The sequence below is a fragment of the Gopherus flavomarginatus genome, chromosome 3 (genome assembly GCF_025201925.1).
Source record: "Gopherus flavomarginatus isolate rGopFla2 chromosome 3, rGopFla2.mat.asm, whole genome shotgun sequence".
NCBI classification, from domain to species: domain Eukaryota; kingdom Metazoa; phylum Chordata; order Testudines; family Testudinidae; genus Gopherus; species Gopherus flavomarginatus.
Window position 1 is genome coordinate 14161067 of NC_066619.1, and position 24866 is coordinate 14185932.

General features: G+C 41.2%; 1 protein-coding gene across 5 annotated transcripts in view; it reads right to left on the bottom strand.

Annotated features, from left to right (window-relative positions):
- PIAS2 (protein inhibitor of activated STAT 2) overlaps positions 1–24866 on the bottom strand; it is a 55915-nt gene that overhangs the window by 16801 nt on the left and 14248 nt on the right. For 4 of the 5 annotated variants that reach the window (XM_050944713.1, XM_050944712.1, XM_050944711.1 and 1 more), the window contains exons 2-5: positions 16841–17315; positions 2388–2472; positions 884–934; positions 667–757 (exon numbers count right to left, since the gene is read on the bottom strand). In XM_050944713.1, coding sequence (XP_050800670.1) covers positions 667–757; positions 884–934; positions 2388–2472; positions 16841–17312 — 699 coding nt within the window. In that variant the 5' untranslated portion in view covers positions 17313–17315. Of the gene's footprint in view, positions 1–666; positions 758–883; positions 935–2387; positions 2473–15671; positions 15890–16840; positions 17316–24866 lie in introns of those variants that run through there. The other variant, XM_050944715.1, reaches the window with a different exon arrangement.

Consider the following 24866-nt stretch of genomic DNA (forward strand, 5'->3'; position numbering starts at 1 on the left):
AAAACACCTGCCCGTAGAAACGAGTCTCACATTAGCCTTCTCTGTGCTAGGGAGATTTTGCAAAAAGTTTCCTACAGTTGTTAACAGTTTGGCTCCCCCACTATTGGCAATGTTTAAAGCCCTAGAACTTGTCTGTCCTTCATCCTCACCGTGAATATTGCTATATCCCCACAGCTATAAAGAGCTCAAATTTTGGAGTGAGATATCTTAAGAAATTTCCTCACAACTCGAGGAATTCAAGCCACCTACTGAGCACAAAAAAAGAAAGCACACACTCAGATTAAAAACAGGCTACATACAACCAAACCAAACGCGACAAGATTTTGCAGATACTATGTAGAGAGGCTTCCCTCACAGCCACAGTCAAAATTTTTAAGAATCTTTATGCTGCAATTTATCTTTGTCACAAATGGACCAAAACAATTAATATCTACATAGTACTTTTAATGTGTAAAATGCTAAATATTAGCATTGGTGTCATAGTGATCATCAGTTTCTGCAAATGCCCAATGTACAGATCAGTAGCTGCATAGGCAAATTAGGCATAAATTTGTGAGCATATTTTTTAAAAGAAAGAGTCAGGCCCTTTTTCTCCCTCACTTTAGACTTTAAGCAAACTAATCTATCAGCAAAAGCTACAAGTTGAATAGAATTTCAATATCTTACCGGCAATGGAAATAACTTCCCATTTACTTTAATGCACAAACTATTGGGATAGTTATCTTCTTGAGGGCAGCTAGTCTCTGCTAGGCATAACCTATTTCCAAAAGAGAAATTTCATTTTTAAGTGACGTTACACTCAGAAAACTATTTACATATGTTAAAACATACTTGAATTAAAATAATGAAGTACAAACTTAATGTAAAAAAAACCTTAAATCACCTTAGCTGAACTTGGACTGTGTAATCCCTCCTGCCCCCTGGCAAGAAGTCCCTGTTGGGGGGAAAAGGAAAAAAAAGAAAGTCCATTGAGAGGGGAGGAAGGGCGGGGGTTGAAGGGGAAACAAAATCTCACACTCCAATTTATCACATAGAAAAAAAAAGATAGACCTGCTTCAACAGCTCTAGTTGCTTTCAAGACTCTTAAGTTTCTCATTACTACCACTACCCATGTAGTACAAGAACAAAGCACTTGTAACCAAAACAACCTATTTGTATTAATTAAAAGGATAAACTAGGTCTGTGTCTTCCCTCCAGCCAGATATTGGGACTCCAAGGAGGTTGTGGAAAGAGGGCACGGGAACCCCCCTCCTCCAAAGGAAAACAAAAAACAAAAAAACCCCACAAACCTGACACCACCCGAGGGGGCAAACCAGCCCAATGGAGGTCCTCCTGATATTCCACTGCATTCCACTGACAAACAAGGATAGAGGGTAGAAGCAGCCTCCCACTCCAGTAACTAGTGATGTAAATATCATTTAAAAGGATAACCGATTTGGGCCTCACATGCAGGCCTCTCTCCATTTCAGGCAGGACCTTTGTTCTGAGGATTGCTCATCTCCCCTCCCACCCTTACCCGACAGATGGGAAGGTAGCTGTGCTCATACCAGGGGTGACACAAAAGCCTAGCCAGGAGAGCTTAGGGTAATTGAGGGGGCCCAGCACCTCCCTTGCATCCTCAGTACCCAGGAAAAGGGAGAGGGGCCCCAAGAACCTAGTTTGTCCCAATGTGGCCTCCGCATCGACTTCATGCCATCCCAGCAGCAGCTTCCCTTACCATTGTGCTGACCGTCTCCGCAGACGAACCCCTTCCAGTGGGACAGGGAGAAGCCAGGGATGCCCCACCCCACGATGGGCCCACAGCCCCTGCCAACACCTCTGGACAAACACATACACCCTGCTTGGCTGGCCGTGCCCACCCCTCTGAGCGAAGCCCTCGGGGTGAAACCTCTGCTGGGATAGAGTGTTAATATCGACCCAGCCCCTTTAAGATGAGGATGATGCCCACCCTTTCCTGGTTGCCATAATCCCCTCTTGCCAGAAACTGGTCAAGACCCATGCACATGGGGTTAATGGTTAGACTAATACTTACTGGTTAACTGTTAAATATTTTACATCCCTACCAGCAACCAGGGAACATGGGGAAGAAAACAGTCTGCCACTCTTGCAGCAGCCATGAAGGTTATTTGATTTCAATTGATCAGGTCTCATTTTCTTATCTAACTCCCTGATGATGCAGGATTGTCCCCCAACATAACCATTTAGTGTTTGTACAAACACTAGTTTTAGGTGTACTGAATAATAAGCTCCCACCCACCACTTTACTTGAAAGATTGTTCCACAGGTGAAGAGATGTGAAGGAAGATTTTTCTGAAACTCCCTTGCAACTTTGCAAAAGCAGTGATTTAACACATGCTCACAAATAAATGCCAGGCACTCCCTCTTACCTGGAAATGCAGATTTCTCTGACTTGCTGAGGTGTTAAAGCAAAGATAAAAAACTTCTCTTGGAACCTCTGAATACTGCTCTGTACTGAGAGAAGACATGCAAAGCAGCTTTAAAACAGAATGGTCCACTAACAAAAGTCTAAATGATTGCAAGGGTGGTGAGTTAATAGAAGAGTCCACAACTCTGCTTTCTTGGACATAACAAAAGGTCACATAATAATGGAGTTGCTGTTGATTACATGCATTTGTCAAAGAGGAATGGATATGAATCATTCAATTATAGTCAGATAGCTTAAAATTAAAATTACACTTAATACTAAAATGACATTTTTGCCCTCTTTAGATGCTTGGAAAACTAGGTTTATTTTATTCCTAGATTTTACAAGGGATAATACAGAGTTGAAGTGTTCCAGAATTTTCACTGGGTGTCAGGCAAACATGCAAAGCAAACAGCAACCCTGCATTTCCTCCCACATAAAAATATAGTAAGTAGAGTTTGAGATATTACAGTAAGTTATCAGACAAGTATGATGTGCACAAGTTGTTATTGGCCAGATGGAGAATAATGATTCACTGGAAAACTGCTTTAATCCAAGGAGTGGTGAAAGAAATTACACCTTTGGACAGTACCAGACCTCAATGCTAACATCTACACAAAGACCTTGCCTACACTACAAAGTTTTGCCGGCAAAAGCTGTCTTTTGCCGACAACAAAGGGGAGGTGTGCACACACTACAAAGCTACTTTTGTGGCAAAACACAGCTGTTTTGCCAACAAAATAAAACCACCTCAATGAGAGGCATAAAACATTTTGTGGCAAAGTTAAAATGACAAAGCATCAGTTGTTCTGTTGACATAACTGGCTTCCACCAGTATTCCACAATGCCTGCCATGACACCTCTGCTCATTGTTTTGAACTCTGCTGCCCTGCAGGCATGTACCCCTCCCCTTTCAAAGCTCCAGGAAGTATTTGACAGCTGGGCGTGCGGCTCCCTTTGGGGAACAAAGAGCAAATCATTAATGTGGAATGGTCCTATTCTGCCCTGCACTAGGAACACAGGGGCAGGCGAGGGGAGAGAGAACGGGGACGGGACAGGACGAGACACAACTGACATTCCTCAGCAGGGAGAGCTCACAAAGCTGCTCAGGATGCCACTCCCAGCAAAAAAACTCCAGGACCAGACTTCAAAGAGAAACTGCTGAGCTTCAGTTCATCTGCAAATTTGACACCATCAGCTCAGGATTGAACAAAGACTGTGAATGGCTTGCCAACTACAGAACCAGTTTCTCCTCTCTTGGTTTTCACACCTCAACTGCTAGAACAGGGCCTCATCCTCCCTGATTGAACTGATCTCGCTAACTCTAGCTTGCTTGCTAGCATATATATACCTGCCCCTGGAAATTTCCACTACATGCATCTGAGGAAGTGGGTATTCACCCACGAAAGCTCATGCTCCAAAACGTCTGTTAGTCTATAAGGTGCCACAGGATTCTTTGCGACTCCCAGCAGCTGAGGCTGTGGGAAAATTCGGAATGAATCACAGAACCCCAGGCAGGCAGAGGGGAAGAGACTTGGGGAAGGGACTGCTGTACTGAGCCAAGGGATGAGGTGTATGTGTGTGTGTGGGGGGGGGGAAGGTAGTGTCCTCCTCCACCTGCCTCAGGATAGGTCAGTCAGCCTGCTGTCTCCCCTGCCCCAGACACACTGCTCTGCTCTCCTCTCCCTCCCCCCACACACTTCAGTTGAAAAGCAGCAGACAATCTACTAGGATGCCTGGAACATGAGATTGAGAAATCTGTGTCATGTCACATTGTACCTGCCCCATGAGGCACTGCAAACCCTTCCAAAGCACCCTGCAGCTAGTTGCACAATGAGATAGCTACCCCCAGTGCACAGCTCTGTTGATGCAACAGCTGTGAGTGTGGATGCACTCTGGTGGACACAAGGAGCTAGTGTGGACATGCCACGGTGCTTTTTAAATTAAAGTGCTTTAATTAAAGAGGCATAACTTTAGCCAACAAAACTTTGTAGTGCAGACAAGGCCTAAACGTGCCTGGGGATCCCCCTTCTGAATATTTAAGGAGGCAGAGAGGAAATCAGACAAATGGTAGAATCCTCTTACAGATGCCTACCTGGCCATTTGTGGTGGTAATTATTTTAACATGAGAACAGGGTCAAAATGTGTTACTTTATGGATTTCTTTTCTGGGACCAATCTCACCCATAATACTAAGTTTCAGAGTAGCAGCCATGTTAGTCAGCAGCCGCAAAAAGAACAGGAGTACTTCTGGCACCTTAGAGACTAACAAAGTTATTTCAGCATAAACTTTTGTGGGCTACAGCATAGAATGGGAACATATGGTAAGAAGATAGATATATATACATACACACCTACCGAGAACACACGAAAGTGGAAGTAGCCATACCAACTGTAAGAGGCTAATTAAGATGAGCTATTATCAGGAGAAAAAAAATTTTGTAGTGCTAATCAAGATGACCCATTTTAGACGGTTGAAAAGGTGGTGGGAGGATACTTAACATGGGGAAATAGATTCAATATGTGTAATGACCCAGCCACTCCCAGGCCTTGGCTACACTTGAGAGTTACAGCACTGTTGGTGGCTTTATAGTGCTGTAACTCACTCCCCGTCCACACTGGCAAGGCACATACAGTGCTATATCTCCGTGGCTACAGTGCTGCTTGTACTCCACCTCCCCGAGAGGAATAAAGAGTATAGCGCTGCTCCTGCAGCACCAGTGTAAACAGGGAATAATCTTACTACGCTGTAACTGATCTTCAGAACCTTCCCATAATCCTTTTAAGTGAAGGTCCAGCTCTTTGTTTTGTTCTGATGCCTCTCTTTGTTTTGTTGTGAACTCCAGGCTTCAGGAGCTGCTTATCAAAAAAACAAACACAGCTACTGTTTGCTGTGTAAGCCATACCCCCAGTCTCTATTCAAACCCAAGTTAACGGCATCTAGTTTGCATATTAATTCAAGCTCAGCAGTTTCTCGTTGGAGTCTGTTTCTGAAGCTTATCTGTGCAAAATTGCCACCTTTAAGTCTGTTACTGAGGGTATGTCTACATCTACAATTTTGCAGCGCTGGTTGTTACAGCTGTATTAGTACAGCTGTATAGGGCCAGCGCTGCAGAGTGGCCACACTTACAGCAACCAGCGCTGCAAGTGGTGTTAGTTGTGGCCACACTGCAGCGCTGTTGGGCGGCTTCAAGGGGGGTTCGGGGAACGCGAGAGCAAACCGGGGAAGGAGACCAGCTTCCCTGCGGTTTGCTCTCGCGTTCCCCGAACCCCCTTGCAAACCGCAGGGAAGGAGACCTGCTTGCTCGGGGATTCGGGGAACGCGAGAGCAAACAGCAGGGAAGGAGACCTGCTTGCACGGGGGTTCGGGGAACGCGAGAGCAAACCGGGGAAGGAGACCAGCTTCCCTGCGGTTTGCTCTCGCGTTCCCCGAACCCCCCTGCAAACCGCAGGGAAGGAGACCTGCTTGCACGGGGGTTCGGGGAAAGCGAGAGCAAAGCGGGGAAGGAGACCAGCTTCCCTGCGGTTTGCTCTCGCGTTCCCCGAACCCCCCTGTAAACCGCAGGAAAGGAGACCTGCTTGCTCGGGGATTCGGGAAACGCGAGAGCAAACCGCAGGGAAGGAGACCTGCTTGCTCGGGGATTCGGGGAACGCGAGAGCAAACAGCAGGGAAGGAGACCAGCTTCCCCGTGGTTTGCTCTCGCGTTCCCCGAACCCCCCTGCAAACCGCAGGGAAGGAGACCTGCTTGCACAGGGGTTCGGGGAACGCGAGAGCAAACCGCAGGGAAGGAGACCAGCTTCCCCGCGGTTTGCTCTCGCGTTCCCCGAACCCCCCTGCAAACTGCAGGGAAGGAGACCTGCTTGCTCGGGGATTCGGTGAACGCGAGAGCAAACCGCAGGGAAGGAAACCTGCTTGCTCGGCGGTTCGGGGAACGCGAGAGCAAACCGGGGAAGGAGACCTGCTTGATTACCAGAGGCTTCCTCAGGTATGCTGGGATACCTGCTTATTCCACGGAGGTCAAGAAAAGCGCTGGTAAGTGTCTACACTTGATTACCAGCGATGGATCACCAGCGCTGGATCCTCTACACCCGAGACAAAACGGGAGTACGGCCAGTGCTGCAAACAGGGAGTTGCAGCGCTGGTGATGCCCTGCAGATGTGTACACCTCCTAAGTTGCAGCGCTGTAACCCTCTCACCAGCGCTGCAACTTTGTGATGTAGACAAGCCCTGAGAGACCAGAGAGGCTGAAATGTTCTCCTACTGGTTTTTGGATGTTATGATTCCTGATGTCCAATTTGTCTGGTTTGGCCAATGTACATGGCAGATGGGCATTGTTAGCACATAATGGCATATATCACACCGGTAGATGTGCAGGTGAAGGAGCCCCTGATGGCGTGGCTAATATTACTAGGTCATATGATGGTGCCATTTGAATAAATATGTGGACAGAGTTGACATCAGGCTTTGTTGCAAGGATAGGTTCCTGGGTTAGTGTTTTTGTTGTGCAGTTGCTGGGGAGTATTTGCCTCAAGTTGGGAGGCTGTCTGTAACTGAGGACAGGTCTGTCTCCCAAGACCTGTGAGAGTGAGGGATCATCTTTCAGGATAGGTTGTAGATCTCTGATGATGCGCTGGAGAGGTTTTAGTTGGGGGTTGAAGGTGATGGCTAATGGCATTCTGTTATTTTCTTTGTTGGGCCTATCCTGCAGTAGGTGACTTCTGCGTACTCTCCTGGTTCCGTCAATCTGTTTTTTCACTTCAGCGGGTGGGTACTGTAGTTTTAAAAATGCTTGATAGAGATCTTGTAGGTGTTTGTCTCTGTCTGAGGGATTGGAACAAATGCGGTTGTAACTTAAGAGCTTGGCTGTAGAGAACAGATCGTGTGGTATGTCCTGGATGGAAGCTGGAGGCATGCAGGTAAGTATAGCGGTCAGTGGGTTTCCAGTATAGGGTGGAGTTTATGTGACCATCGCTTATTAGCACAGTAGTGTCCAGGAAATGCAACGCTTGTGTGGATTGGTCTAGGTTGAGGTTGATGGTGGGATGGAAATTGTTGAAATCATGGTGGAATTCCTCGAGGGCTTCTTTTCCGTGGGTACAGATGATGAAGATGTCATCAATGTAGTGCAAGTAGAGTAGGGGCGTTAGGGGACGAGAGCTAAGGAAGCACTGTTCTAAGTCAGCCATAAAAATGTTGGCATACTGTGAGGCCATGTGGGTACCCATAGCAGTGCCGCTGACTTCAAGGTATATATTGTCCCCAAATGTGAAATAGTTGTGGGTGAGGACAAGTCACAAAGTTCAGCCACCAGGTCTGCCGTGACATTATCGGGGATACTGTTCCTGATAGCTTGAAGTCCATCTTTGTGTGGAATGTTGGTGTAGAGGACTTCTACATCCACAGTGGCCAGGATGGAAGATCACCGATGGATTGTAGTTTCCTCAGGAAATCAGTAGTGTCTCAAAGATAGCTGGGAGTGCTGGTAGCGTAGGGCCTGAGGAGAGAGTCCACATAGCCAGACAATCCTACTTTCAGGGTGCCAATGCCTGAGATGATGGGGCATCCAGGATTTCCAGGTTTATGGATCTTGAGTAGCAAAAGAATACCCTTGGTTGGGGTTCTAGGCATGTGTCTGCACAGATCTGTTCCTGTGCTCTGCTCAAGAAACTCCCTGAAAGATGGTGTAGTTTCTTTTGGTAATCCTCAGCGGGATCAGAGGATAATGGCCTGTAGAATGTTCAGACTTGTTTACAAATCTAGGGGCTCTCCATTTGACCTCCCTGTCAGTGAGAAGAGGCCAGTAAAATTTTCATCTCTTAAAAGTAGAGAAGAGTGGGTGTGGGTTTAGAGATTTTGCAACTATGGCTTCAAAAACTGCCTATACAAACTAGGACTGCAACAGGCAACTTGGAAGCACTGAATTGCCATGTTGATTGTACCACTGGAGGCAGAGAATTTGGGGCAAAGGTAGAAGGGGCATGGCCAAGCCTCTAAGCCTCATAGAAAAGCCTGGGCTGCCAGTACTTAAAAGAGGGGAGTAGTCCAGAAATCTCAGATTGTGGGAAAGGTCAGGATCCAGAAAATATTACAAGGTTTTTCTTACTATGCAGAAGTGGAGTTAAGGGTGTGCCTGTAGGTATTTTTTTGGGCCTGAGCTGGTAAAACTCATGATCATTTGGAAAGGCTAATGTGTGTTTTTTGTTTGTTTGTTTTTTAGATAAACAAAATAAAGCAACCATATATTTGCAAACTAGCAATATAGTGAACTACTCATCCCTTCAAAAAGTCGTAAGGGAATAACTATACTCCTTAGCTGCTCAACTATAAAAAAAGAGTCTATTTGCCCTCCAAATCCCTAATTCTCAAATACACACAGTGAGTTGTTTGTTCTTGGTCTCAAGAGCCTTCCTGGGTCTACTACATGGGATTATGCATAATCCAAGTCAGTTATTTTAAAACCAGTTCTCTTAAACACACACACAAAAATCAGTAGTTAATTATCTAGATATATTTCATGTAAAAAACTCATATGGAACTAATAACACCAGTAAAGCTCTGTTTAGGGATTCGCTGCAGCCAATCTCAAAAGATTCATTTGAAGAGCTTGATGAGCACTTCATTCAAACAGACAGTAAAAATGGCATTTTAAGGGTTCACTCTCAATAAAACTCTAGCTCAAGCAAGTCTGGTTTACAATTGTTTTTTCCTCCCTTTTCTTTTTTTAAAGTGTTTTTCCTGTCAGTCCTGCAAACAGCCTGGGAGCTAAACATCAAGCAAAATTTTTGACTTCTGCATCATCACTGGTAATAATTCAATCAGATACAATTATTGCACTCATTGACAATTGTGCAAGGCTAACAGAAGTAAAACACTTCTGTTGACTTCTGTAGAATCAGAACATGCACAGAACACACATCTGCTAAGTAAGAGTGGTGATGTTCCTCCCCACTGCCCAAAATCACTTGTACAGCCTTACTCTAACATGGACACCAGCTGAAACCACCTATGACTATTCTATTATTGAACGTACGGCAGTGGATACATTTGCCAACCTTGCTCAACATTTGACACCAAATTATTCAGGATAAATGCTATCCTTGCGAGCAGCTTTTCCTTTTTTAGTGGCCACAAGACCCTTGATTTCTTCTACTATGCAATATGGGGATATATAGGTGAAGTGGCAGAACTTTGTTGGATGTTTAGAAAGAGCTCTTTCTAAACCTTCTGTCTAGCCAAAGAGGTCAGTTTTGGTTTTGAATTACAAAGGAGGGTGAGGTGAGAGCATTGGCTGTCACTTTTGGTTGACAGTGTTTTTCCTAGGTCAGTGACTTCAAGCTCACAGGCTTTACTACTAGAATGAGCGTAATGAAGACCATCCAATATTTTGTTCCATCTTTTCAGGCATGCAGAGTTCAATGACTATTAGTGCTTTTGCTGTGTCCAGATCATAGCTCTTGTCACACTCTTCAGCTGCCAGCAAGCAGCTGAGACCATGTGATAGCTGTGAGGAACGTGTTTCACAGCATCTTTGGTAAGATGATAAACAAGGTGATCAGAGATTCCTGGGACTGACCAGGTATGGTGTATCCTTTCACATTTACTGTGGCATAGGCAATGCACAGCTAAACTGACATGCAGAATAGCAGAGCAGTGTTGGCTGCAAGCTAAGTTTCCAAGCACTGTGTGAAGCTTTCAGAGGAAAACCACTATTGTCTTTTATCAGAAATCAGAGGTCCGGTTTGTGTTCAGCATTCTATCTGTCAGAGCAAAAAGTCCCTGATTTTGAACTTAAACAAAAGGTGGTAGACATCTGCAAATGAGGTCCACCAGCTGCATCATGTCTACTATAGCCCTATTGTGAGTGGTAGCTATTTAAGTCTCCAAGGTACAAAGCCAAATGGGGGGGAGGTAATACAGGCTTCATTCATTCAAGATTTGGAGGTCTGCAAGCATTCATTACTGTCAGTTGTCCAAGCTCTTACTGCAGTAACAGAATCTCCCATGGTCTTGGGATCCTCCAGGACTGAGACATCTTTAAGACCATGCCCAGGCCATACTTAACGTCATCATTCACAGTAGCAATGAGTTCATAACCATGAATGCTGCATCCTGCAGTTTGCTTGTAGTCTGCAGCATGAGTTTCTTGATAGATCAGCAGCAGCGTTATTCACCTTGAGAACTCTTAAAAGGTAGTCATACTTAGCAGGTGACAAGCCTAAAAAGCTGTCATGAAGTGATAGTCATTGCCCTCTTCAAACACGGGAAGCCAACACATGATGCTGCCAGCAACTGCCCAGTATTACTCCTCTTCACAATTTGTAAGTTAACGGAGAGTGTGTCTTACTGGCCCATCTCACCCCATCTTTGAGGATGCTTATGGCTTTGAAAGGCTGAAAAATATTGCAATTGAACACATTTTTTAAAGTGACTTCATAAGCATGATACTAGGCAAGGAACAAGGGGAAGGGTTTAATTGCTCCAGGAATGCAAACATGTAGCACAACTGTGCTTTTATATTGTGGCCAGCTTCTCAAGGTGGGAATACCTGTCCATTTCCTCTTCCTAGATTTAGCATTAATTTTTATCAAATCTCCCCATATTGCCAACCGTTCCCACTATAGTAATCATTTAAGGAAACTGCCGTTTGGTTCTATACTCTAATTTAACGTTATTTGTCAAGACTATCAGTTGCTTTTACAAACAAACACCTGCAACAGATAGAAAAGCTCCTGGTTTGTGCTTAGTTAGTTAGTTTATATAGGAAAGAAACCTTCTAAAAATCCTATATGAAATCCGCATTTGGCTACAAAAGAATATCCCTAAATCAAAATTAAGTGTTTCATCATGACTAAAACAAAAGCAGCTCCACAAGCCACTCGAAAGTGGAGACCACTAGAGGCACAATGCATAGTATTTTTAAAATTTAATGCCCTACAGAAATACTAACAACAAAATGACGCTTCAATACCACTAGAAGATAGAGATACTTATCTAGCATTGCTCAAAACAGAACTAAGATGCCATATCTCATTGCAGTTGCAGAATATGGTTTCACTTTCATTGTTTTCAAGGGCATACGTATGCAAAAAAAAAAAAAAGTGAAATTTCACTCTAATTAATATTAGAGTCATATTTTAAAGAAAACGTACTGAATTCTGTAAGGAAAATGCTATCCCCGCCAACAAGCCATGCACATGTATATCAAAATTTGACTCCAGATCTCTTTCAGAAGGTTTCCTATGCTGACTCTACTAACAGATATTACACCTCCACTCCGATATAACGTGACCCGATATAACACAGATTCAGGTATAACGCAGTAAAGCAGTGCTGGGGGGGGAGGGAGGCGGGGCTGTGCACTCCGATAGATCAAAGCAAGTTCGATATAATGCAGTTTCACCTATAACATGGTTAGATTTTTTGGCTCCTGAGGACAGTATTATATCGAGGTAGAAGTGTACTATTATAAAAGCAAATGTGGTCCTTGTCAGAGCCCATTAGGAAATGGATACGTGAGGAAAATATAATTACACTATATAAATTCATAGTACGCCCACCCCTTGAATCCTGCATGTAGTTCTGGCCATCCCACTGTAAAAGTGACCTACTAGAATATAAAAAGGTACAGAGAAGGGCAACAAAAATGATCAGGGGTATGGAACTGCTTCCATACAAGGAGAGATTAAAAAGACTGGGACAGTTCATCTTAGGAAAGAGAAGGGGTGAGGGGGGCGCGAAAAAGAGGTCTGGAAAAAAATCATGAATAGATTAGAAAAAGTGAATAAGAGTGTTATTTACTACTACATATAAAACACAAGAACCAGGGGTCATCCAGTGAAATTAATAGGCAGCAGGTTTAAAAACAAACATAAGGAAGTACTTTGCACAACCCACCGTCAACCTACAAACCTCATTGCCAGGGGATGCTGCGAAGGCCAAAAGAATAACTAGGTTATTCTATGGAGGATAGGTCCATCAATGACTATTAACCAAGATGGTAAGCAGTAAGGGATGCAACGTCATGCTCCAATGTCCCTAAGCCTCTGACTGCCAGAAGCTGGGACTGGATGACTGGGGATGGATCACTTGATAATTGCCTCTCTCATCATTCCCTCAAATATCTGGTAGGGCCACTGTCGGAAGACAGGATACTGAGCTAGATAAGACCACTGGTCTGATTCAGTATGGCCATTCTTATGTTCTTTTTTCCTTGTTAATGATCTGCATCCTTATATTGGCACCCAACACCATAGTATATAAGCATCCAATATCTACAAAGGCTAGGACCTCTATCTTTAATCTAGCACATGGAAACTTTCAGTTGAGCCATGGCTTGAGTACCTACTGCATACAGCAATATTTTCCACAGAGTACTTCAGACCAGTTTCAGCTTTTGGTTCATGATATACAACAGTGAAAAAAACGTAAGTTATTCTCTACCCTGCTATTTAAGAATAGTAATATACACAGACTGTTTATAAACAATCCACAAAACTTTAAGTAAAATTTATTTTAAAAAATGTCTTAAAAGAAAAACTGACAACCACCAAATCTCGATTACAACTTCCTTGCAGTATGTTGATATGTTTGTTCTTGGTTCAGTGCTCGTAATACTCAATATCAAGTCATTTTTCAAGACCTAATCAGTTTCCTTTTTATCATAACCATTGTAGAAAAACAATTTACATTTATATAGATTCAAAAAACTTTGCATGTTCATTGCCTCACATTTCTCTGTCAGCAAACTCACTTACAGCATGCTGTGCACCCTGGAAGACACTGACATTGCCAGAGCTGGTTGAAATATTGGAGAGAAAAAAAATTCATGCGTTTTCTACCTTCCTCCTCAAAAAACAAAAACAAAAACAAACCAACCCAGAAAAATTACACATACTACCATACAAACAAACCCCAAGATCTGGAACATCTAAAAAGTTTCCAAAACCAGGTCTAGCCACTGGCTAAAACCAAAACAGGTGCACTACTCTCTTCCAGGCTGTACCAATACAGAGACATTGCTTTAGACTACCTGGTCAGCAGTAACTCAACAAAGCATGCTATAGTGATATAAAAATAGTTGGATTACACTTACATCCTTGTTTAAAGTAATCCTGTATCCATATAGAAGTATTTTTCCAAAAAGTTTGCTAGTTGAACACAATCATGCTGAAGATCTAACTGTGGTAGTTATTCACACTACTGGAACAAGCCATTACTTACCATCAATAAACTTATTAACTCATTAAGCCATGTTCACAGCTCTGAAAAATTAACAAGCCAAGTAAGATGAACAATTATTAGGGCTGTAAAGCGATTAAAAAATTCTGTGAATAATTGTCATTAATTGCAATTAAACAATAAGAGAATACCATTTATTTAAATATTTTTGAATGTTTTCTACATTTTCAAATATATTGATATCAATTACAAAGTGTACAGCACTCACTTTATTTTTATTACAAATATTTACACAGTTAAAAACAAAAGAAATAGTATTTTTCTATTCACCTAACACAAGTACTGTGTGTTGGATTTGCTAGCCTGATTTTGCATTCCCTCTGGGTGAAGAGGAAGGTGCTTTTGTTTCCAGGACTGGGAACGGAGAGGGGAAGTCACTCTGTTTGGATTCACAGAGCTTGTGTCTGTGTATCTCTCCAGGAGCACCTGGAGGGGGGAAGGGAAAAAGGATTATTTCCCTTTGTTGTGAGACTCAAGGGATTTGGGTCTTGGGGTCCCCAGGGAAGGTTGTTCAGGGGGACCAGATCTCTATAATGAAAGTTGAAGTTACAAATGTAGAATTATATACAAAAAAACCCTGCATTCAAAAATAAAACAATGTAAAACTTTAGAGCCTAGAAGTCCACTCAGTCCTACTTCTTGTTCTCACAGTCAAGTGACATTGTAAATAAGAAGCGGGCAGCATTATCTCCGGCAAATATAAACAAACTTGTTTGTCTGAGCGATTAACTGAACAAGAAGGACTGAGTGGACTTGTAGGCTCTAAAGTTTTACACTGTTTTATTTTTTAATTCAGTTCTGTAACAAATCTACATTTGTAAATTGCACTTTCACTATACAGATTGCACGATAGTACTTGTATGAGCTGAATTAAAAAAATACTATTTTATCATTTTTACAGTGCAAATATTTGTAATCAAATATGACATAAAGTGAGCACTGTACACTTTGTATTCTGTGTTGTAATTGAAATCAATATATTTGAAAATGTAGAAAAAACAATCACAAATATTTAATAAATTTCAACTGGAATTCTATTGTTTAACAGTGTGATTAAAATTGCAATTAATCACAATTATTTTTTGAGTTAATTGTGTGAGTTAACTGTGATTAATTCCTAGCTATTATATTACTTGCTCAGCACCAGCATGCTTGTTACTGTACAAAAACAGAAAATGATACAATCCTTGCCTTGTGGAGTTTACAATTCAAAAGATTGAAGTTCAATTGAGAGAGAATATAGGGATCACTTATAAGAGATTGCGTGAAGAAAGGGGTTTTAAGGAAAGGAGGGAGCTACTAACGAATGACAAAATAGTCTATCATAGTCATGGGGGCACAGGTACAGAAGAGGGGAAGAAAAAAAGGAATTAGGAAAAGAAAAATCCCCACAATAAGCAGGGAGTGTGAGGGAAAATGAGAGCACAGATGGGAGGCAGGGACGACCTTATGTGCAGTTTTAGAAGTATGAATATTGAATGTGATGCAACAAACTAAACTTTTAAAAAAGCAGAAACCAACATATTCACAAAGATACACTACATGTTTTCAAGGAGCTAGATTTAGACCCAGATTTTGAAGGTTTTTAAGCCTTAGTGCACTCAGCATTGCAACACCTACATCATTTAGGAGCCTAAATCTTGTTTTCAAAAGTGATCTAGGCACTTAGAGCCTTGGACTAGAGCACTTTTGAAAATGAGATTTAGGTCCCTAAAAAAAAAAAATCACATAAGCATTGCAACACTGAGTGCACTAAGGCCTAAATACCTTTAAAATCTGGGCCTTTGAGGATAAGCAGGACTTCAAATTGCTGAAGTGCACACGACAGCTCTATTCTGTACTCCAATAAAAACCAGTCAGGGCATGTCTACACTTGCCATTTAAAGCGCAAAAATGTCCCTTTTTCACGCAAAAACCATGAGTGCGTCTACACTTGCCAATGACTTTTTGCGGTGAAACTTTCACCGCAAACAGAAAACCACTTCCAAGAGATGCGTATAGTTCTTACCAGTGATACTTTTGTGTTGATGTGCAAACGAAGACACGTTCTTCCTGCTCACACAGCTTTTAGTCTCCCGAGGATATCCCACAGTGCCTAAGGTGACCACTCTGGCGAGCAGCTCTGCTGCTCTGCTAACAGGTAAACAGATGTCCGACCCTTCCCCTGTAAAGCTCCAGGAACTTTGAAACTCCCTCTCCTGTTTTCCTGGCAAGTGCTCACTTATCGAGCAAACGATCCCATGCTTAGAGCAGTGCTGAGCTACTGGAGCTGATCAGTGTTTGGAGAGAGGAGGCTGTGCGGGGACCCAGGATGCCGTGCGATCACCATTCTTTCGCACAAGACCTATCCTCAAAATGGAGAGAGCTGCACTATGGGATAGTTGCCCTCAGTGCGCTGCTCTCATCGGCAATGGAAGTGCTGCACATGTGAACACAAACTGATGCCTGTGGAAGTGAGAGAGAACACAAACCTGCATTTTTCTTTTACCGGTTCCCTACCACTGGTGAAACTGACAACGCAAAAACTCTGCAAGTGTAGCCATAGCCTCAGTCAATAAGAGGTAACGTGAACAATCATTTCTTCACAACCATCACTCATCAAGTGATTAAATCTACTGCATCCATTTGGTATAATGTCAAATTCATTATGAAAGAGCTAAGCTCTTCAGACCCTACCCTGAAAACAAACATCTCAAATTTTCTGTAGCTGGAGGACAGTTTGCTAGCCTTGACAACTTCCTTCTAGCAACATGATAGCGCAATTTGTGATCACCCACATGGATCAAAAATTATTTTTCAAAATCCATTTTCTACTGGCCCTTGTAGGTTTCTCCTTGCTTATACTGATCATAAGTACATTTTGCTGCAAAGATCATATAGGAAGTAATTTCTATAGTATTTTCAAAGGTAGAAAAGAACCATGATTTTGAGTGTCCCTTGGCTGCAGGTAAAGAACATTATTGTTTCTGGGAGTGGAAGTTAGAGCAATTTATAAAATGCCAAGCAGCATTTACTGTCTTTACAAAGCGGAAATGTTGACCTCTATATAAATGTATAATTTGGGAAGCTCACTATTTCGTGGATCTGGATTTACTGATCAGATGTAATGATCAAAATGATGGTTGCTTTAGTCAGTTTTAACAACAAACTCTACAGATTGCTTAATTTAACACTTACCTAAACTTGTAGGTTTAATGAGAACATCAAGCACATCATAAAATGGGAGGCTTTTTAGCTGAACATCAGGATGGACAGGTGGAATTGGAGGTGATGGTTGCTGCATCTCAAAGTGAGGCTTAGTGTCTTGAAGCAGCACAGAACCAACAGGCGATGAAGGGGATTGAGGGGTGACTGAAGTAGAAGGTAGTGGGTGGATTCCAGCAACGGTCAAGTCAGGTTCCACAGGAGAGGAGCTACCATCCAAATTGAAAACTGAAGGTTTTATAGGTGACAAGTCAGACAGACTTTCAATAGTTCTTGGATACCGACGCCTATAAAGCTCTCGGATTTTAATTTGAACTGCTGGGCTGCAGCCACTCTTCAATAAATGCAGTGCCCTCATCAGGAGGTCATGTTTGCGCCCACTTTTATTACGTCCAGCAAAGCCCAACAACACTTGTAGTTCAGAAACTCGAAAACTTGATACCATATTCTAAAGAGAGAAAAAAAAGTTAAGATTAACACAGTACTCCCAATATGTATAGCATATAAAATTCATTTCTGAAAGTACATAGATTTTTATAGCTCAGGTTTAAGATTTATTCTTTTTTTTTAAAAAAAAATCTCTCCCTGAGTATAGCTTTGCCCCTTGCGCATCTCCAAAATTTGAGTACCATCTTGACTATTCAACTAGACCAGTGTTTCCTAAAAAGTGGGATCACTTCCTCAGGTAGGATCAAAAGGAGGCACAGCTGGTTTCATTCTCCTGAAGAAGGGTTCAGCTTTACAGAGTTAGAGAAACGGCGAACTAGATAGATAACTAATTTTGCAAAATTTCATATGAATTACCACTATTCAACTTTACTTTGAAAAAAAAATCAAAATAAAATTTTTAAAAGGATTAGCACTCATTTAAAAAGGTAATTTTAATGACTTTTTTTTAAAGTACCCATCATAGTGTATCTATGTTCCAAAAAATAATTACATGGCATTTTATAATTAACTCATTAACTTTCAGAACTGTCTGATTTTATGCTTGAGAAAATTAAAAGGATACTGTCAGCTTAAAACTTCACACCTACCTGATCTTTCCCCGCTATTATCACAAGAAACACCTAAAAAAATAAAATCTTTCTTCAGCCTGTTTACTTTGTGAATTTGAGAGTCCTCTGTGATTAGACTGTTTACTATTTCTCCTATATATTCTGCTAGTCAGTCAATTTCCCTGTTTGTGTGGGACTATTCCACAGAGAAGATAATTTTTAAAGAGAGGGGGACATGACTGGAAAATATTTATGCAAAACCACAAGATTGGCGGGGGGGGGGCGCGGAATAAATCAGAGGCAGGTTAGTACAAGAAGTTACCTGAGATCTAGTCAGTTTAACAAAAAAAATTGCAAGTTGAGTGTTCCTTGAAGAGACTCACTCAACACAACAGGGGGACCAGTTGCTGAGCTGGCGGTAAAACTCCAGTGGAACCCCGGTTATTCAAACTAATTGGGACTAGGCCCAGATTGGATAACCAAAAATCCGGATAAACCAGGTTTCTCAAGCCCTGGCCACTGTCTGCCTCAGGCAGCTGGTGCTTTGATAAATATGGAGAGCCGGATAATGGAGGCTCAGTTAAATGAGGTTCTACTGTAGTTTATTCCTGGTTCCCAGATGATGTTCTGTAAAGCATGCCCCTCCATCTCACTATGACAACAACTAAGAGCCTCATTTTCAAAGGTGTGGAGCACCCATACTTCCCATTGACTTCAGCTGGAATTGAGAGAGAAAGATGAAGGGAAAACAGGTAAACCAGGCCATAAATTTCTATTATTTCTTCCGTATTACCATTAAATACTCAACCTCAATTTATCCTTTAATTACTAATCTTGAATATCTAGAATCTAAATGTTTGAAGTGGGGTGTGTTTTTCCTAGACTACTAGCAGTTGACAGTAATTGTGATTGGACAGGTAATTTCTCATAAGTGTGCAATTGTCTTGGACAGTCTTGATATCTTTTTAGTGAGAATTCCCATTAATACCTGGCTAGCAGATGCCATCTAAATGTACTATGATAACTGGCTACAGTTATTTGAACCGTATAAATATGGAGAGGAATTATGTAGAATGATACATGATATTGCTAGAAGTTACAGAATCAAAATTGCTGAAGAGAAGAATTAGGATGACTATCAGGAGAAATTTCATGAGAGTGAAACACAGTAAGGTGTGGAATGTGGAAGTCTTCCAGGGGAAATAGAGGGAGTCCTATGATCTGACACATTCTAGTATTTTGTCCAGAATAGCTTTAAATGTACTGTAAGTAACAATACTAATTATCAGGGAGATAACGAGATGACCTAAATAGAAGTTTGAAATGGCAGGGACCAAGGATTCTATAAAACATTAGTTTACTGCCAACTCATAAATGGTCTTGAATTTTTTAAAGTAAATAAAATATTGATATTGGAAACTGTTGACAATACATTTCAAGATGGATTTATCTGCTCTAATATCAAAATAAGGGATAAAACTATCATATAATTGTGGACAAGGTAGGTAGGGAAAAAGTTATTTTTAGTCTAAACCAGTTGCCTCCACCAGAGCAGAGATGCAACACAGTTACTGATGTTATCCTACTCTTACCCCGACCCCCTATGGTTATATAGTTCCCAGCTCTGTATGTCCAATTCACACTACTCACTATACAGTTATTTCTCTGTAACAACTTGGTATTAGAATCATGATAATCAAATTGGCTGTCAGCAGTAGCCATATTGCAGGTATTGACATGATCTCTGAACTTCTATTTTTCAAATAAATTTACTGTGGATATGTAACAATTCTCATACTATATAGTATAATACATCTGCTAAAATTAGCACACACTCGGAATTCTCAAGTTGACTGCCCCCCCCCGCCAAATCACCTCAAATTCTCACTCCCTTCAGTTAAAGCAGAAAATCTTCAAAAACTACATATGAAAAAAATAGATTAGAGATAGATATACATATCCAGCCATCTAGAAATGACTATCAAACTGTCAAAAGGACATATATATTTTAAAATCTTTTGACATATCTCCCTTCTTCAGCTCCAATCACACTCCCTATGAAGTCAAATTTTTAAGGTTTATTTTTGGGCCTGGGATTGAGATTTAAAAAAAACGTTGGGGCTGTATAAAAATTAGCTTAAGTTAACAGTTTAAGAGTCTTACAATGTATTTCAAATTTAGAAAAAATATAGGAAAATAATAAGATTTTAATATTAAAAAGAAAGATACTTAATTGGCTTAACATGCTCTTGGATGTCAGACTGTTTATATACAAAATGCAACAAAGAAATTTAATAGCATTGGGAAGTTCTTAATTTAGTTTTAGGAATAAAACTTTTTGCTGATAGTATTTATGGAATCCATTTTGACTAACAGAATTTAAACCAAAATGTAATGTGGAAACTCCTTCGATAAAGAGTTAAAGAAACAGGCTATGCCTTGCAGTAGGCTTTCCATTTCCCTTACTGCTTGCTGCTCGTGTGCATTCCTGAAAATTAATCAAGGCAAAATATGCAGTCAAGTATGTCTAGAAACAACTCATGCTTAATGTGGAAATTCTAAAAAGACTAGCATTTTGCTATTGCATATTGGTATCAATGTGACAACCCACAAGTTAAATGGAGAGTCAATGCACCTCAGATGCGTCTTGTAAGTAGAAATACACGTACACTGCATTGATGCACAAAACTTGTGCTTTTGAAGAAAAATATTGCTAACATCGATTTCACTGCAAGTGATTAAACACGCTCAATAACAGAGCATTTCATTTTGCTGGATTCTGCTCTCTCTTTAAGTCAACAGTAGTTTTTGGTGTGTAAGGAATGCAGGATCAAGTCCCTACTTCATAAATTTACTTTCTGAACCCGCAAACAGATCTGCCAGAATGGACCTTATGTTTCTATGGATTCCCATTAAAATCAACAGGAGCCTGTAGGGGCATAAGCATCTACCCTTGTGCATCTATTTGCAAGACCACGTCTTAAGTAATTTCCAATAAATATTTCCATTTACAAGTTAGACCTAATGTAGGTTCCAAAAAGTTGTTTTCATTTTTTTTTTTTTGTTCTCTAGACACTGCAAAACTATAGCCTAGTTACTAGCGTGTTTTTCACATTACTGATCTGATGTGGGCTATTGATGGTGCTTTCATGATTTACTTTTAAATTTCCAGTCTCTCTTACATATAACCACCATTCGCCCTTTTTAAATCAAGGATGCAAGCTTCAGATGTAAAAATCTAATCTCTTCCTAGCTATGACATCATGCTTTGTAAAAGTTTCACCCAATCATCTTTTCTTTTTCCCCCTCCCGGGGGGGGGGGGGGGGGGGGGGGAGGAAATGGGGAGAAAGTTTGAAGGAAGTTCTGTTGGACCATGTTTAAGTTTTAAACAGGAAAAATAGTCTGGGAGCTTCAAGGGTTTTTCCTGTGCTTTTATAATCTAAGTGTGTTTTTGCAAAAACAAGATTTTGAAGGTCATAGATCCATATATAGACAGGAAAGTTTCACCCATTTAAAAAAGTTGAAGTTAAATAAGAAGTAGTTACTATTCATAATTGTTTCAAGTCAAGCCTTAAGTTTAGCAAGTAAACAGGGACTGATCTTTCAAAGCAATCTAGGGAATTTAAGTATTTTCCATTGAAATTAATGGAAGACATGTCTAAATCCACTACTCCACTTGGAAAAAACGTCAACCAAGAAGTACTTGAATCTCTACATTCTTTTTTCCCCCAACTCATCTTTTAGTCTGCAGACTGCTAATAGTGCTGCTAATGCACTTACATACCACCTTTCATACAAAGATCTCAAGACTGTCACAGGCAATGAGTAGGGCCATATCAAATTCCCAGTCCATTCTGGTCAATTTCATTACCACAGAATTTAAAAGTTAGTCAATTTCACATGTTCAGATGTTTACACATCTGAAATTTCAGGGAGTTGTAACCACGGGGGTCCTGACCCAAAAGGGAGTCGGGGGGTGGGGGTGGGGAGGCATGGTCCATGGGATTGCCAGCCTCACCTCAGCCCCGGAACTTTCTGCAGTCACAGGAGGTTACTGGAGGTGGAGGTGAGTCTGACCTCCCCCGTGCTGCTGGCGGTGCTCTTAGCTGCTAGTCCCAGATAGGCTGGGGAGGGACAGGACTTGCTCTTCCCTGTCCAGTCCCAGATCTTCCTGCAGCTGGGGTAGGTACCCCGAGGTGGGTCTGATTCCCTCCCCCCAAGCAGCTGTGCAGGAGAAGATTAAGTCCCATCCATTCCCAGACCAGGAGGGGCTAGCAGCTGGAGCTGGGGACCAGGTAGGAGCCCCTGGCTGGGGTGCCCCCAGCCCTGCCCCTCCCATCCAACAGCTAGATTTCATGGTCTGACACATTTCATGGCCATGAATTTGGAAGGGCCCTAGCAATGAGAGTTTAAGTGATTTGGCCAAGGTGGCTCACCAACACTGTGACAGACTCATGAACAGAACCAGGCCTCCTGATTCCAGTTCTCTGCTCTACACTCATGTAACAAAAATGTTAGCAAGATTAACTCAAAAGTAAGTATGTGCACTGAAATAAATGGAGGTATGCTTGTTTACATCATTTGATTATCAGGCCCTAAAAGGGAGGGCAAGAAGAACAATACAATTTATAGCTAACGAGGAAATGTATAAATTAAGCAGTAGGTTTTCAAAGCTGCATGCATCCCAGTGCATGGTATTGTAAACCATAACTGCACGTTTGTGTTGGATGCACACAAATCTCTGAAAACTTGGCCACCACTCAGGAATTAAGGAGCAACTCCTCGTTTTTTTTAAATCCTATGAAATGGATTATCTCACTTTTTTCCCTGTTAGCATTCTTTAAATATTGCTTGTGTGAATTACTGGATCTTAAAACTCAAGAGAGTATTACAATTCATCTCCCCCCACCCCCCTTATTTAATATTTAAGGTACTAAACCTGTAACACAAAATCTCTGTTCAAAATCTGTGGGATGTGTGTGCAGGGACCTGCAGGATGAAGTCCCAAATGTTACACATTACCTTACAGCTACAATCAGTTATTTTATTAAACATAATTAATAGAATGTTCTAAACAATGTCAAGATCTCTACAGCATATAGTTATAGACAATTGTTCACTGTCTAGTCACAGCTGCATTCCACCACTCAAGTTTTATCAAGAATTACACATTGACTTTGGGTTAGAAATCATAAACCCAGAGCCCTTGATGCCAGTAATATATGACAAAAACTGAAAGATGTGCATAATGGGGCATGACAAGATAAACAAAATTCATCCACTTTATAATATGCTGTTTCATTCCTGGTTAGCAATTGAGAACTCATGCTTTAAAATGCATTATTATACTGGATAAAATTAGATGTGTTAAGTGCAGTGGTTTTAATTTTATACCTGAACAACCAACGTTACACAGTATGGCAATAGTACAGTATACTGTCGATATACAAAATGTTTTATACACCTGCACATCCCATAATCATTTTCTTACTCTATTTCTTAATATTAAGGACACATATAGCATTTTACATGATGTAAACATTGTACAAATACTAACTAATCCTCACAATACCCTAGTTAAGTAGGCAACTAGTCTCCCCATTTTACAAAGCGTGGAGATGGATGCAGAAAAGTTAAGTATCTTATCTATGGCTGCACAAGGATTCTGTTGTGAAACTCAGAACTTTGAGACTTCCAAACTTGCATGCACTCCTCTCAGCCACCATGTTTTTTGACTAGGATTTTATTAGTCCCTTGCTCTGTTCATTGATTAGATGTGTGTCAGCAAGTATTACCCAGTCTGAAAGCAGATGCAGTTATTAAAATTAGATGCTACTTCTTTCTATTGTTTACAAGCCCTAATGAAACCTGGTGTGGATTCAAACTTCTTTTTAGGTACAGAAATGTGGATCCACTTGAATTTCTTTCTGCTGGCACATTCTTCTTTCCTTCCAAATGGCATGACAGGTTCCCAATGTCACACCTAATTTGTTTCCTAATATAAAAGGAATGGACATGTATATTCCTGTTCACCTAAAACTTTTCTATTGTCCACACAGATGGAAGTCTTGCAAGACACAAAATACTAAGAGATAATCACAAAATTGTGCTTCTTTCAACCTAAACCTTAAAGTTCCTCAGAGTGCTAAAATGCTTTTAAAAGAAACATCATTATATTATACAGTTAAACCATCTTATTCAGAATTCATCTTATCTTTCCAGAATGTTAAGGCCTGTGAGAGGTAAGAATTACTCTGGATGTTTTTGATGACAACTTCTCTCAAGACCTTCTTGAAACTACATTCAGAGCATTATTTTGCTCGGGAAAGATGACCATTTTTACAAGAGACAACAAAATTTTATACTTTATACAAATACACCAAAGACTATTGCATTAAAGTATAATAAAAAGCAGTCAATTCTGCAAACTAAATAGAGTACCATGACAATCCGGGACACCACTCCAAAAAAATTGGGAATATGGCGGCTCCTACAAGATCTCCTGGTTTTCTTTAACCACAATGAAAAGCTTCCTGCCTCCAACTCTTTGGTCGTGGCTCCCCACACAGTATGTTAATACCACAATCATAAAACAACATAAAAATGTTCCTTCACCCCAGAAAGCTGAGCATACTGACTCTACAGCATCCCTATACTCTGCTGGCCTAAAACACCAAAAAAAACCAGAATCATGATTGAAGCCGGATCTGCTGCTTCTAAACTTTCAGCAAGCTTACTAATAAAAATGGAGCTTTCCAAGCTGCCCTAATGTCCCTTCACAAGACAGGTAGAGATTGCATATTGAGGTGAACAGCTGCTCAGCATCAGTGCAGCAAGCAACTCTGCCATGCATCTGATGAAGTAGGTTCTAGCCCACGAAAGCTTATGCCCAAATAAATTTGTTAGTCTAAGGTGCCACAAGGACTCCTCGGTTGTTTTTGCTGATACAGACTAACACGGCTACCACTCTGAAATGGACAATACTGTAGATTAATCCACA